At 36.6% G+C, this 12,450-nt stretch overlaps 1 protein-coding gene across 2 annotated transcripts; it reads right to left on the bottom strand.

Annotated features, from left to right (window-relative positions):
- Positions 1 to 7,898: 7,898 nt before the first annotated feature.
- LOC127446602 (protein Dr1) lies at positions 7,899 to 11,240 on the bottom strand. 2 transcript variants are annotated; one of them, XM_051707651.1, is made up of 4 exons: positions 10,972 to 11,240; positions 10,522 to 10,881; positions 9,680 to 9,843; positions 7,899 to 9,131 (listed from the first exon to the last, which is right to left on the bottom strand). In XM_051707651.1, exons 2-4 carry the CDS (start codon positions 10,739 to 10,741, stop codon positions 8,985 to 8,987), a joined length of 531 nt encoding a protein of 176 aa, XP_051563611.1. In that variant the 5' UTR covers positions 10,742 to 10,881; positions 10,972 to 11,240; the 3' UTR covers positions 7,899 to 8,984. The 2 variants fall into 2 exon arrangements, with proteins under 2 accessions (XP_051563611.1, XP_051563613.1); XM_051707653.1 differs by having other exon boundaries at positions 10,522 to 11,240.
- Between the last annotated feature and the right edge of the window lie 1,210 nt (positions 11,241 to 12,450).

Raw genomic sequence — 12,450 nt, 5'->3', positions numbered from 1 at the left:
CGTCCAGTCACGTAACCTAATGATGGTCATGAGCTAAGACTTCAGCAAATCACTTAGGAGTATTGATGGAACGTCACGTAGTTATTATTAATGAGTCACGCCTTTGCCATAGTAGGGCATGTAAATTCTTGCCCATATAATGGCCACAGGAGCGCCCCCTGTCGGTGAGATACAACTTATTCATATAAAAATTGGGAAGAGATGCATTGGAAAGATAACTGTTCAAGGGTGCGTTTTGTGTAGCTGCTTTATATATATATATATATATATATATATCAGCCACAACATTAAAACCACCTGCCTAATATTGTGTAGGTAACCTTCGTGCCACCAAAACAGTGCCAACCTGCATCTCAGATTTGCATTCTGAGATGATATTCTTCTCACCACAATTGTACAGAGCAGTTATCTGAGTTACCGTAGACTTTGTCAGTTCGAACCAGTCTGGCCATTCTCTGTTGACCTCTCTCATCAACAAGGTATTTCCGTCTGCAGAATTGCCGCTCACTGGATGTTTTTTGTTTTTAGGCACCATTCTGAGTAAATTCTAGAGACTGTTGTGCGTTAAAATCCCAGGAGATGAGCAGTTACAGAAATACTCAAACCAGCCCGTTTGGCACCAACAATCATCCATGCGATTACCTAATCAGCCAATCGTTTGATTGCAGTGCAGTGCATAAAATCATGCAGATAAGGGTCAGGAGATTCAGTTCATGTTCACATCAACCATCAGAATGGGGGAAAATGTGATCTCCATTCTCCACATTTGGACTGTGGCATGATTGTTGGTGCCAGATGGGCTGGTTTGAGTATTTCTATAACTGCTGATCTCCTGGGATTTTCACGCTCTAGAATTTACTCCGAATGGTGCCAAAAACAAAAATAAAATCCAGTGAGCGGTAGTTCTGTGGACAGAAATGCCTTGTTGATGAGAGAGGTCAACAGAGAATGTCCAGACTGGTTCAAACTGAATAAGTCTACGGTAACTCAGATATCCGCACTGTACAATTGTGGTGAGAAGAATAGCATCTCAGAATGCTATTCCAAGATGCGGGTTGGCGCAGTTTTGGCAGTACGAGGGGGACCTACACAATATTAGGCAGGTGGTTTTAATGTTGTGGCTGAGCTGTATATAATATACACACACAAACATTATTTATATATATATATATATATTTATATATATATACACACACACACACACACACACACACACACACACACACACACACACAAGAGAGGCTTCCGTCTGGACACTCTGCCATAAAGCCCAGATTAGTGGAATGTTGCAGTGATGGTTGTCCTTCTACAAGTTTCTCCAATCTCAACACATAATCTCTGGAGCTCAACCAGAGTGCCCATCTGGTTCTTGGTCACCTCTCTTACCAAGGCCCTTCTCCCCTAATTGCTCAGTTTGGCCCAGCGGCCAGCTCTAGGAAGAGTCCTGGTTGTTCCAAACTTCTTCCATTTAAGAATTATGGAGGCCACTGTTCTCTTGGGACCTTCAATGCAGCCAAAACATTTTGTAGCCTACCCTAGATCTGTGTCTGTCTCTGTCCTGTCTCTGAGCTCTGCAGGCAGTTCCTTTGACCTCACAGCTTGGTTTTTGCTCTGATATGCATTTTCAGCTGTGAGACCTTATATAGACGGGTGTGTGCCTTTCCAAATCATGTTCAATCAGTTGAACTGGCCACAGCTGGACTCCAATCAAAGTGTAGAAACATCTCAAAGATGATCCAGAGAAATGGATGAAGAAATTTCAAGTGTCATAGCAAAGGGTCTGAATACTTGTCAATGTGATATTTCAGTTTTTTATTTTTTTAATAAATTTGCAAAGTTATCAAAAATATGGTTTTTGCTTTGTCATTATGGGGTAGGGAGTGTAGATTGATGTGAAAAAATAAATAATGAAAACATTTTTTTATATTTTTAAAAATGTTGCAAATGAAAATTTTCTTCTTATTTTGAGATAATTTACTTATCTTACTTCATTAGAATTTTCCATTATTTACATACATACAGGGTATGGCCCTCCAGTGGTTTGCCTCCTATCTAAAAGATAGCATGTTTTCTGTAAATGTACATCATCTCATTTACAATGTGGCATCCCTCAAAGATCGATTTTAGGACCCTTATTATTTTCTTTGAATATGCTTCCTCTAAGCTCTATTTTCCAGAAGTACAGCATATCCTATCACTGCTGTGCTGACGATTCCCAATTTTACTTAACAGTGATCTTAAACAAGAAGTGTTTATTTGATAACATTCAGAATTGCTTCGAAGATATTAAACATTGGCTGGCAAACATTTTATTTATTTTTTTTACAATTAAACGAGTAAAACTGAAGTTCTGATTTTAGGTCCCCCCATGTCCTCCTTTCCTGGCCTGGCTGCCAAGTTAGATCCTCTGTTGTCGAATGTACAAGATCATGTAAGAAGTCTTGGAGTGATTTTAGATTCATCATTACTTTTTAATAAACAAATTAATGCCATTGTCAAGGGTAGCTTTTTCCACCAGAGATCGATTGCTAAAGTCAAACATTTTCTTTCCAGCAAAGACCTTGAAATTGTGATCCACTCACTTATTTCATCATGGTTAGATTATTGTAACTCATTATCAATTGGCCTCACTCAAACAGTGTTATCCCACCTACAGCTGGTTCAAAATGAAGCAGCTAGGCTTTTGACTGGGTCAAGAAAGAGGGATCACATTACCCCTATATAAGCATCTTTACACTGGCTTCCTGTTAAATTCAGGGTCGATTTTAAAATTCTGCTTTTTGTGGGGGCCTGGGTAGCTCAGTGAGTAAAGATGCTATGCATCTCCTCCCTAGCAACCAAACTGGCCTGTTGCTAGGAAGGGTAGAGTCACGTGGGGTAACCTCCTTGTGGTCGCTATAATGTGGTTCTCGCTCTCGGTGGGGCGCGTGGTGTGTTGTGCATGGATGCCGTGGTGAATAGCGTGAAGGCTCCACACGTGCTATGTCTCCGCGGTAATGCCCTCAACAAGCCACGTGATAAGATGCACAGATTGACTGTCTCAGACGCAGAGGCAACTGAAATTCGTCCTCCGCCACCCGGATTGAGGACCGAGGACCTAAAGCGCATTGGGAATTGGGCATTCCAAATTGGGGAGAAAATTCTGCTTTTTGTTTACACGTCACTTTCTGGTCATTCGCCCAAATACATGAGTGATTTTCTCATCCCTTACTCCCCCGCCAGAGCACTCAGGTCTTCTTATCATCTTCTTTTGAATGTTCCTCTTAAGCATTTGAATAGGTCTTTTAATATGTTAAATTGCAGTTAAGATGCAGTTTTTAAATTGTATTGTTTTTATTTATTATTATTATTATTATTATTAATTTTTTTGCATGTATATAATTCTGTCATTGTATATTTTTGATTGATTTGTAAAGCACTTTGGGTCAACTGCTTTCGTTTTTAAATGTGCTATATAAATATAGGATGACTTGACTTGACTTATCATTTTCGTTTTTTTTCCAGGTCATTAAATCAAAAGTTTTTTAATAACCGTCCAATAAGTGAAAGGTTGGTATTTGGGGTAAAAAGCCCCCCTTTTGCAGGGGCTAAAGGCTCCTATAAACACACTGTCTTTTTTTTAAGTGTGGGGAATAGAATTGTTCTGGAAATTTTAAAAGTGGGCTCACAACTGGGGGCCTGGGTAGCTCAGTGGTAAAGACGCTGGCTACCACACCTGGAGTTCGCTAGCTCAAATCCCAGGGCATGCTGAGTGACTCCAGCCAGGTCTCCTAAGCAACCAAATTGGCCCAGTTGCTAGGGAGGGTAGAGTCACACAGGGTAACCTCCTTGTGATCACTATAATGTGGTTCCTCTCAGTGGGGCGCCAGGGGCCAGTTGCACCAGCTATACATACATTACAACTTAGCCTAGTTGTGGCGTAAATGGGCACTAAGCCACAACTTACGCACTACTAAATATTTGAGCATTGCACCATTAAACTTAGGTAGAACATAACCCTACATATAAACTAAATATTTACAGAAGCCTCCGACCAGGAGTAATGGATGGAATAAAGAAGCAGCCTCATTTAATGACATCAATGAGCTCATGTTTTGCATGACAGGCTTCAATCCTTTCGACACATATGATGATGTTGGCATTTACACTCATTTACATTTACGAGGGAGAGAAAAAAAAACTTACTTTTAAGCAGCTCTTCAGTATGAAACCGTTCAAATGGTGCAGTTTTCAGAGTGCGTCACCCGGTGTCAAGTTTCAACATACGAAATATATAAGATATTAAACAAGATCTTAAAATGAATAGATGTCTATTTTTCCAGCCTGTTGTATTAGTATTTATTTATCACCCCTTATTTATTTTAGATACAGTTCCTATTTATTGTTATTTACACAGAGCAAATACACTATTTACCAAATGTAGCTACTTTTATTACGTATCGTATTTTAATGGGGATATAATTTATTACAGCTGACAGTTACGGGTTACAAGGTTTGAACATCAACCGTAACGAGATAAAACTGAAATGCACGGCTTTTTAATACTTCTGTGCAGGGACATGCACAGACATTTTGGGGGGCAGGGGCTCAAGTGGAAAAAAAGGGCACTTCTCATAATTATTTATTACAATTTTTTTTTAAACAAAATGTTAAATATATTAACACAACTGGTCAAATAAAAACTACCAATTTATTTTAATTCCCTCACACTCACGCAATTGTTTCATACTCAACAGATTTCTACAAAATAATCAGTTCACACAGAGACCATAGTCGTCTTTAGTATTCACTAGGTTTATCACAAGAGCAGGCAACAGCAAAGGAAACTATGCCACAATATGCATGTTTTCTATGCTACTAGTTTCAAGTATATATTTAGAATAAATCACTGCACCAAGGAGAAGGACATAGTTTCACTAATAATTTATTTTGCACAAGGCAATAAATCATTTTAATTCTTTTGGTGTTATTAGAATACATAACACTTCAAAATCAACACAAATTTTCACACTAAACTGAAAAAGGCTGTTGCTGGTATTTTGTTAATTTTACAGGGAAAAACACTGCAAAAATAATGAAAAAACACTGCAAAATATGATTGACAAAATACAAAAATACAGCAATTTAACTGAAATTATTTAAAAAAAAATCTCTTGAACTTTGAAATAAAATCTGTTACTTCCATTCCCTGGTGATATGCTTTAGTTATTTTGTTTATCCTATTCACCTGCAGTGCCTTGTCAAATGTATGCAAAGTAGCACATTTTAATTAGTTAACGCCTAATTTGCATAACAATGTGGCGATTGTGATGACGTTATTAGACAAAAATGTTCCTGTATTCACCACAGTGTCTCCAATAAGTACAGTACATTAGCCTGTATGGCCATGATATATTGATTTATATTACATTAGCTAGTAGCTCATGAGTCATGCATGTTAGCAAGACACAAGTAAACTATATTTGTCTTTTGGCTAATTAGCTGTAAAGTCGAGGCACTGGTAGCTTAGTCTTTTGTTCATCACCACTCACCTCCACACAAGCCATGAAAAACACAACTGGGATAGGAGCTGGGAGGGGCTGCTGCCTGTCTGTCTGATGTGCCGATGTGTGCTGCACTGCTGCGCGGGAGGGAGGGAGGGCGGGCATCGGAACTTCGACATAGTCTCATCTGATATTTAACTGATATTTAGATTTTTTTATTCAATAAATATAATTGTTTGACAGGGAAGCTGTGCGCAAACAGGAATATATATATATATATATATATATATATATATATATATATATATATATATATATATATATATATATATATCATTTATTTATATATATATATATATATATATATATATATATATATATATATATATATATATATATATATTCATTTATATATATATATATATATATATATATATATTCATTTATTTATATATATATATATATATATATATATATATATATATATATATATATCATTTATATATATATATATATTCATTTATATATTCATTTATATATTCATTTATATATATATATATATATATATATATATATATATATATATATATATATATATATATATATCATTTATATATTCATTTATATATATATATACATATATATATATATATATATTCATTTATATATTCATTTATATATATATATATATATATATATATTCATTTATATATTCATTTATATATATATATACATATATATATTCATTTATATATATATATAATATATATATATATATATATATATTCATTATATATATATATATATATATATATATATATATATATATATATATATATATATATATATTCATTTATATATATATATTATATATATATATATATATATAATATATATATATATTCATTTATATATATATATATATATATTCATTTATATATATATATATATTCATTTACATATATATATATATTCATTTATATATATATATATATTATATATATATATATATATTCATTTATATATTCATTTATATATATATATATATTCATTTATATATATATATATATATATATATATATATAAATAATTAAAAAAAAAAAACACCCCAGAAAAAAGGGCACTTTCCCTCGAGGAAGAAAAAGGGCAGGTGCTCAAGCCCCCTTTGATGTATATGTGTGCACTTGCCTGCTTCTGTGTACAAATTTGAAGGCTGCTTATTGGATCAGTTCAGGTAAACAACATATTATGTGACTACGCATTACTTTATGGAGAGCTTACGATCTACTAGTTCAGTCTTGCCTTAAGAACAGGTGGTGCAACCAAATTAAGCACTGATTAGCTACAAACTAACTAGTAGTTACTAAGCCCTTAGTGTGAACTTTACGTCCTAACTTACGTGAGAACTTACGCACAACTGGTGCAACCCTACCCTGGTGAGTTGATGCCGCGGTGGATGGCGTGTGATAAGATGCGTGGGTTGACGGTCTCAGACCCGGAGGCAGCTGAGATTCATCGTCCGCCACCCGGATTGAGGCGAGTCACTACGCCACCACGAGGACTTAGAGCACATTGGGAATTGGTCATTTCAAACTGGGAAATAAAGGGGAGAAAATCCACACACACACACACACACACACACAAAAAAAAAAAAGTGGGCACATTGTCACATGGATTTGTCCAATCTCAAAGGAGGTTAATCTGTTTACAGAAAGCTTGAGATGTTATACTGTAAAATGACAAATGTGTTTGAAATTAACAGCAAATCGTGCACCCCTTCTAAAGTAGTTATTTTGAATAAGCATTATCTTAATATGTTACTCAAAAATTAAATATTGTTTTTTAAACAAAACAACCTTTTACAACCCATTATTATTTTCACACAAACTATGTTGCTCCATCAATATTCAATAAAAAGTCATAAATTGTTTCGACCTTGATACATTTTGTGACCAGAAAAAAGCTAATATGACCTCACCTTGATAACGTTTCAACCGACATGGGTCCTCACCAGATCAAGATTATAAGAAATATAATCATTATATTTTATAATCCATAATAAATTCTAAATAAAAGCATATATAAAAAAGATGGCTATATTTCCACTCAGTTATATAGTATCAAGGTTTGGTTGGATGTTATTTGTTGCCAAGTAGGGCAAAATTTGTTTTTTGTTGCCAAAACTAATACACCTTACACCAGATATTGAATAAAAATAGTTGATAATTGACTCCCAGATTTCCTTTATTTTTTTTAATATTGTAAACACAATTATGAACTATTAATTTTAGTGAACTAAAAATTAATAACCTGTAAGACTCCAGCAAGGATTCATACACAAATACTTTAATCATGGAAATTAAGAATCAATCTTTATTAAACCTGTGATTAAAGAAATGACAAGGACTACGTCTATAAAACAGGTTGAATTTATTGCTTAGAGAATACAGCTTTTGCAAAGGCATGTGAATATGCTTGTCAACTACACCTTACCAGTCATGAGATAACAATTAATCACACATTCACAATGCAACTTTTACACATTGCACCTTGAAAAATCTGCTATCAAAACATTGTACAAAGTGAGAGTAGCCACCAATAGGTTTACAGAGACTTCAGTGTGGTCTGCACTGAAGCACTCAATTCGAACAGAGAGGAAATACCATATGTAGATTTCTGAAAACTATCAGTTGACTGAAGTTTCATAGTTTCTTCTATCTTTGGTACTATGAGTCAGATATTAGTTCTGCAAATGTAAATATTTTCATTGGAATACTGTTCTGAGCACAGGGCAGGTAAAAGCCTATCTACATATATTGTATCCTGATCGTCTAACAAAAAAAGAACCAAAAAGCAACATCCTACATTACAAAGGACATTTTCTCAGATCTCACTCAGCAGAACATAGAGAAATACAGAAGCGGGGATGAACTGCTGTAAAAATCACTTTCCAAAAAAGATTCCCCAAAATGTGTCTTTATAAGCTATTTTACAAACAAAAATACGAGAAATATGCAAGTCACCTAAAACAGGAGGCAGTGAGGTAAAACGCTGGCTCCTGAACTTAACCAAGGACAATCAATGTGGTGCGCGTCACGTCACAGCCACTTTACACGACTTAACATCCTTACCACACACATACAAAATGGTGAAACTCATGACAACTGCCTTCAAATAACTCGGGTATAAATGTGAAAGAAAAGACCTAATAATTCTAGTTAACAAGTGAATAGAGGCAAACATTGCAACAAATCACAGAAGAGCACCCATGAGCATTCCTAAACCATCAGTATGAATTTATACTGATGAGCTTGATTTAAAAGTTTGTTTAGGAAACAACACTGCAGAGGTCCCCTCTCTGCTAGGGTTTAAGGAGGGCAAATTGTGTAGGAGACCATACATGTCTGTAAAATATTTATTTGTGTGTGTGTATATATATATATATATATATATATATATGTGTCAATCTATCTGTGTGCCACAGGGAAAGCCTGTTGGGAGTTACATGTCATCCTCTTCATCTTCATCCTGGGAAGATCCAGCCTGCTGAGCAGAACTGGCTGAAGCTGCCGCTAATTGTGCCTGTTGGGCAGCCTGCTGCATCTGTAACCACTCCTGTTGTGCTAACTCAGCCTGCTGCTGCCTAGCCTGTAACACAGCAGAGCTTACCAGAAAAGCCACTCAAAACCACAGCTTTCATGGACCTACACAAACACAAGGTTACTTCATCTAGAGAGGAACTAGTAACTGCATTACTACAGATAAAAAATTTTTAACTTCTACTTAAAGCTGATGTGTGTATTTCTATACATTCCAGCTTAATATGCAGAGTAAGCAAGCCATCTATAGGTTGAGTTTCACCTAAAAGTGTAACACTGTGGCTCTGTGACGCTATCAAAACATTCTTCCATTTGTTTGAGCAGCCCATCCAGCCCGACAGAGCAACATTGGCTCGACCAATGACATGAGTTTGGGGCAGGACTATCTATTTGTACAACTAATGGAAGGCTGTGATCATTTTTTCAACTTTGTTTGGTGAAGATGGTGACGCACACTTCAGCTTTAAGAGCTACACCCTTTTTAAGTTACTTTAATTTCTCTCATAAAAAACACAAACACTTTCTCTGTTTAATGAATAATTGATATGCTTAATTGGTATGTGCTTGATCTTGAAGATCACATAAAGCTTATTTTACCTTGGCAAATAATTCCTGCTGTTGACGGAGAAGTTCCTCCTCCGGAATGCCAAGGTTCTCTAGTCGAGAGCTGGCCTTCCTCCGTTTAAGTGCTACCGTTTTACACTCCTGCAGAACGTCTTTTACCTCTGCGATATATGACCCAAAACCTAGACTTTCAAGTGCTATAGAAAAAAATTAAAAGCAATGAATTTACAGTTACTTAGCTGCGTTTATCCAATAAGATATGTGCCTGCAAATCCAGCATACAATAAATCATTTTATACACACTGTAAATATTTAAAGGGACAATTCACTCAAATTTTAATTGTCATAATTTTTGCCTTTGTGTTGCTCAAAACCCATACTGTCCCATAAATTATGTCAAGTAAACTGTTAATCTCAGTCACCACTGGCTTTCATTTTATTGAAAAAATGTGCAATGAAAGTGAATGATGACCAGCTTTGAGGAAACAAATTTGCCTAACATCTCCCTTACTCTTAAACATTATGGTAATACAACCATAGCTATCATTTTAAGGACAGTCGACTAGCACCCCACTCAACTCCAGCCAAACATCTTAGTATGGTTATTCCTTTTTTGCATTTGGTCAATCTAGAGTGCATCCATATTCCCAGATATCTTATCACTGGTACTTGTTCCGTTTAAAGGCACACTGAACGCTGAAATACTAAAACCTTGTGCATTAATGCAGCCTGGTCAAAAATCTGAGCTGGTAGCTAAAAGGTTGTAAGGTCAAACCCACAAAAGTTGATCCATCCACATTATGTCCCTGTAGTATACTGTGTTGAGTTATTAGCAAGCAAAAGCACATCAGGCAAAGACGTGTGGACATTCTCACCATTTATGACATGCTCTGGAGATATAGTCTTCTTCTCTGATTTATTACATATCTCGTTGGCTTCTGATGAGATGAGGTGAATGAACTCTGTGCAGCAGTTCACCACCAGCTCTCTGGCATCGTTCGCCACTCGCACATTGGGAAGCGTTTCTTTGATCATTTTATTGATCGCCGCCCTCGGAATCGTCAGGTCATCGTCGTTCCCTGATGAAGATGCCATGAGTGATGAGCTGCTGAGACGCTTCAGTTCAGGAGGATCAAAACAAGCCGAGGAGGTTCAACGGGTTAATGATGATAAAGCGCCTGCCGCAGCGGCTTTGTGTGGAGCTTCAGATGATTTGGCCGGCTTTCACCAAAACACTGTCACAGAGAATGCGTAATTGTAAATATAAAGTGGAACTGAAGCCAGGGAGAGTGTGCGTAATAGAGGAGGATGGAAGGAGACGGTACCTTTTGCTTGATTAGTTTACGCGGAGTCTCCACATCCACACATCAGTGCTGCTGCTGTTCCTGTTAGCGTTAATAAACATGTTTAATTCCAAGCATTCATTCTCAATCAAACCCACTGTCTGGATAGTCTTACAAGCGCCGTGCGCGTTCGCCTGTAGCACGGAACGGATATTTAGAAGCGTCCGAAGCTCTTAATTCATTACTTCACCCACTCGATTAGCGATCAACGAAACGAATCCCACAATGCAACATTTCAGGATATCCGGTTCTTCTTCTTCTTCTTCTAAGGTTTTTTTGGTGCATTATCGCCACCAACTGGGTAGGGGGGGTGAGGGATGTATGCATTGTCCAGTTTCGTGCTTTCATATTACAAATAAAGAATAATTTAGACTAGATCCTGTTCTGAGATGGGAGATGATTGTATCCTCTTTCCGTTTATTAAAACATGTTCTCCCTTTACCTGCTTGATTTTGAATGTTTTCCCTTGATTTCTCTATCCCATTTCTCTTGCCACTTGATTATGTTTTTATAACTGTTTTTATCTCTGTTTTACTTAATGTTACCTGAATAACAGTATATGGGTGTCTTATTGCTTGTTTAGCCAATGTATCAGCTATTTCATTGTCCCCCACTCACACGTGTGCTGGTACCCACAAAAATGACAGGACTAACTGCAACGTTGTGTATTCTGAATAAACTAAAGAGAATTTCATATACTATATCTTGTCTTGATGAATGTTGACCATTTGCAAGACTTAAAGCTGAGAGTGAGTCAGTACATATTACCGTATTTAAGGGCTGAACATCCTCCACACAGTGAAGGGCTAACATAATTGCTATTAATTCTGTTGAATATACAGATGATTTGTTGTCCTTTTCTCTTTTTTTTTTTATCTCCCCTTTTCTCCCCAATTTGGAATGCCCAATTCCTAATGCGCTCTTCGTCCTCTACAAGACCGTCAATCCGAGCATCTTATCACGTGGCTTGTTGAGCATGTTACCGCAGAGACATAGCGTGTGTGGAGGCTTCACGCTATTCCCCATGGCATCCACGCACAACTCACCACGCGCCCCACCGAGAGCGAGAGCCACATTATAGCGACCACGAGGAGGTTGCCCCATGTGACTCTACCCTCCCTAACAACTAGGCCAATTTGGTTGCTTAGGAGACCTAGCTGGAATCACTCAGCACGCACTGGATTCGAACTCGCAACTCCAGAGGTGTGTTGTCCTTTTCTTAATACTAATGTTAAATTTTGGAATATGTTCTGCTGCAGCTGTGTAACCTGATATGGGATCTTTGGAACCATCTGTAAAAATGGGAATTGCCGAAAAATATGCTTGATCTAAATGCTGCTTAAAAACAGTTTCCTTAGGGACATGTTTCTCATTCCTAATTTTTCCTGCAGCTGAATATCAATTAGAGGCATATGAAATAACCAGGGAGGGGTATTTGGTAGAACAACAGTAGGACTAACT

Source organism: Myxocyprinus asiaticus, chromosome 9 (genome assembly GCF_019703515.2).
Source record: "Myxocyprinus asiaticus isolate MX2 ecotype Aquarium Trade chromosome 9, UBuf_Myxa_2, whole genome shotgun sequence".
Classification (NCBI taxonomy): Eukaryota; Metazoa; Chordata; class Actinopteri; order Cypriniformes; family Catostomidae; genus Myxocyprinus; species Myxocyprinus asiaticus.
The sequence above is the reverse complement of the archived record's forward strand: the minus strand, read 5'-3'. Positions and strand labels throughout refer to the sequence as shown.

Excerpts from the sequence above, each read along its gene's own strand:
- LOC127446602 (XM_051707653.1), bottom strand. The coding sequence starts at position 10,741 with ATGGCATCTTCATCAGGGAACGACGATGACCTGACGATTCCGAGGGCG. Across the intron at positions 9,844-10,521 it reads TCCAGAGCATGTCATAAATG|CACTTGAAAGTCTAGGTTTT; the intron begins GTGAGAATGTCC and ends TTTTTTCTATAG. Across the intron at positions 9,132-9,679 it reads AGCAGGAATTATTTGCCAAG|GCTAGGCAGCAGCAGGCTGA; the intron begins GTAAAATAAGCT and ends GCTGTGTTACAG.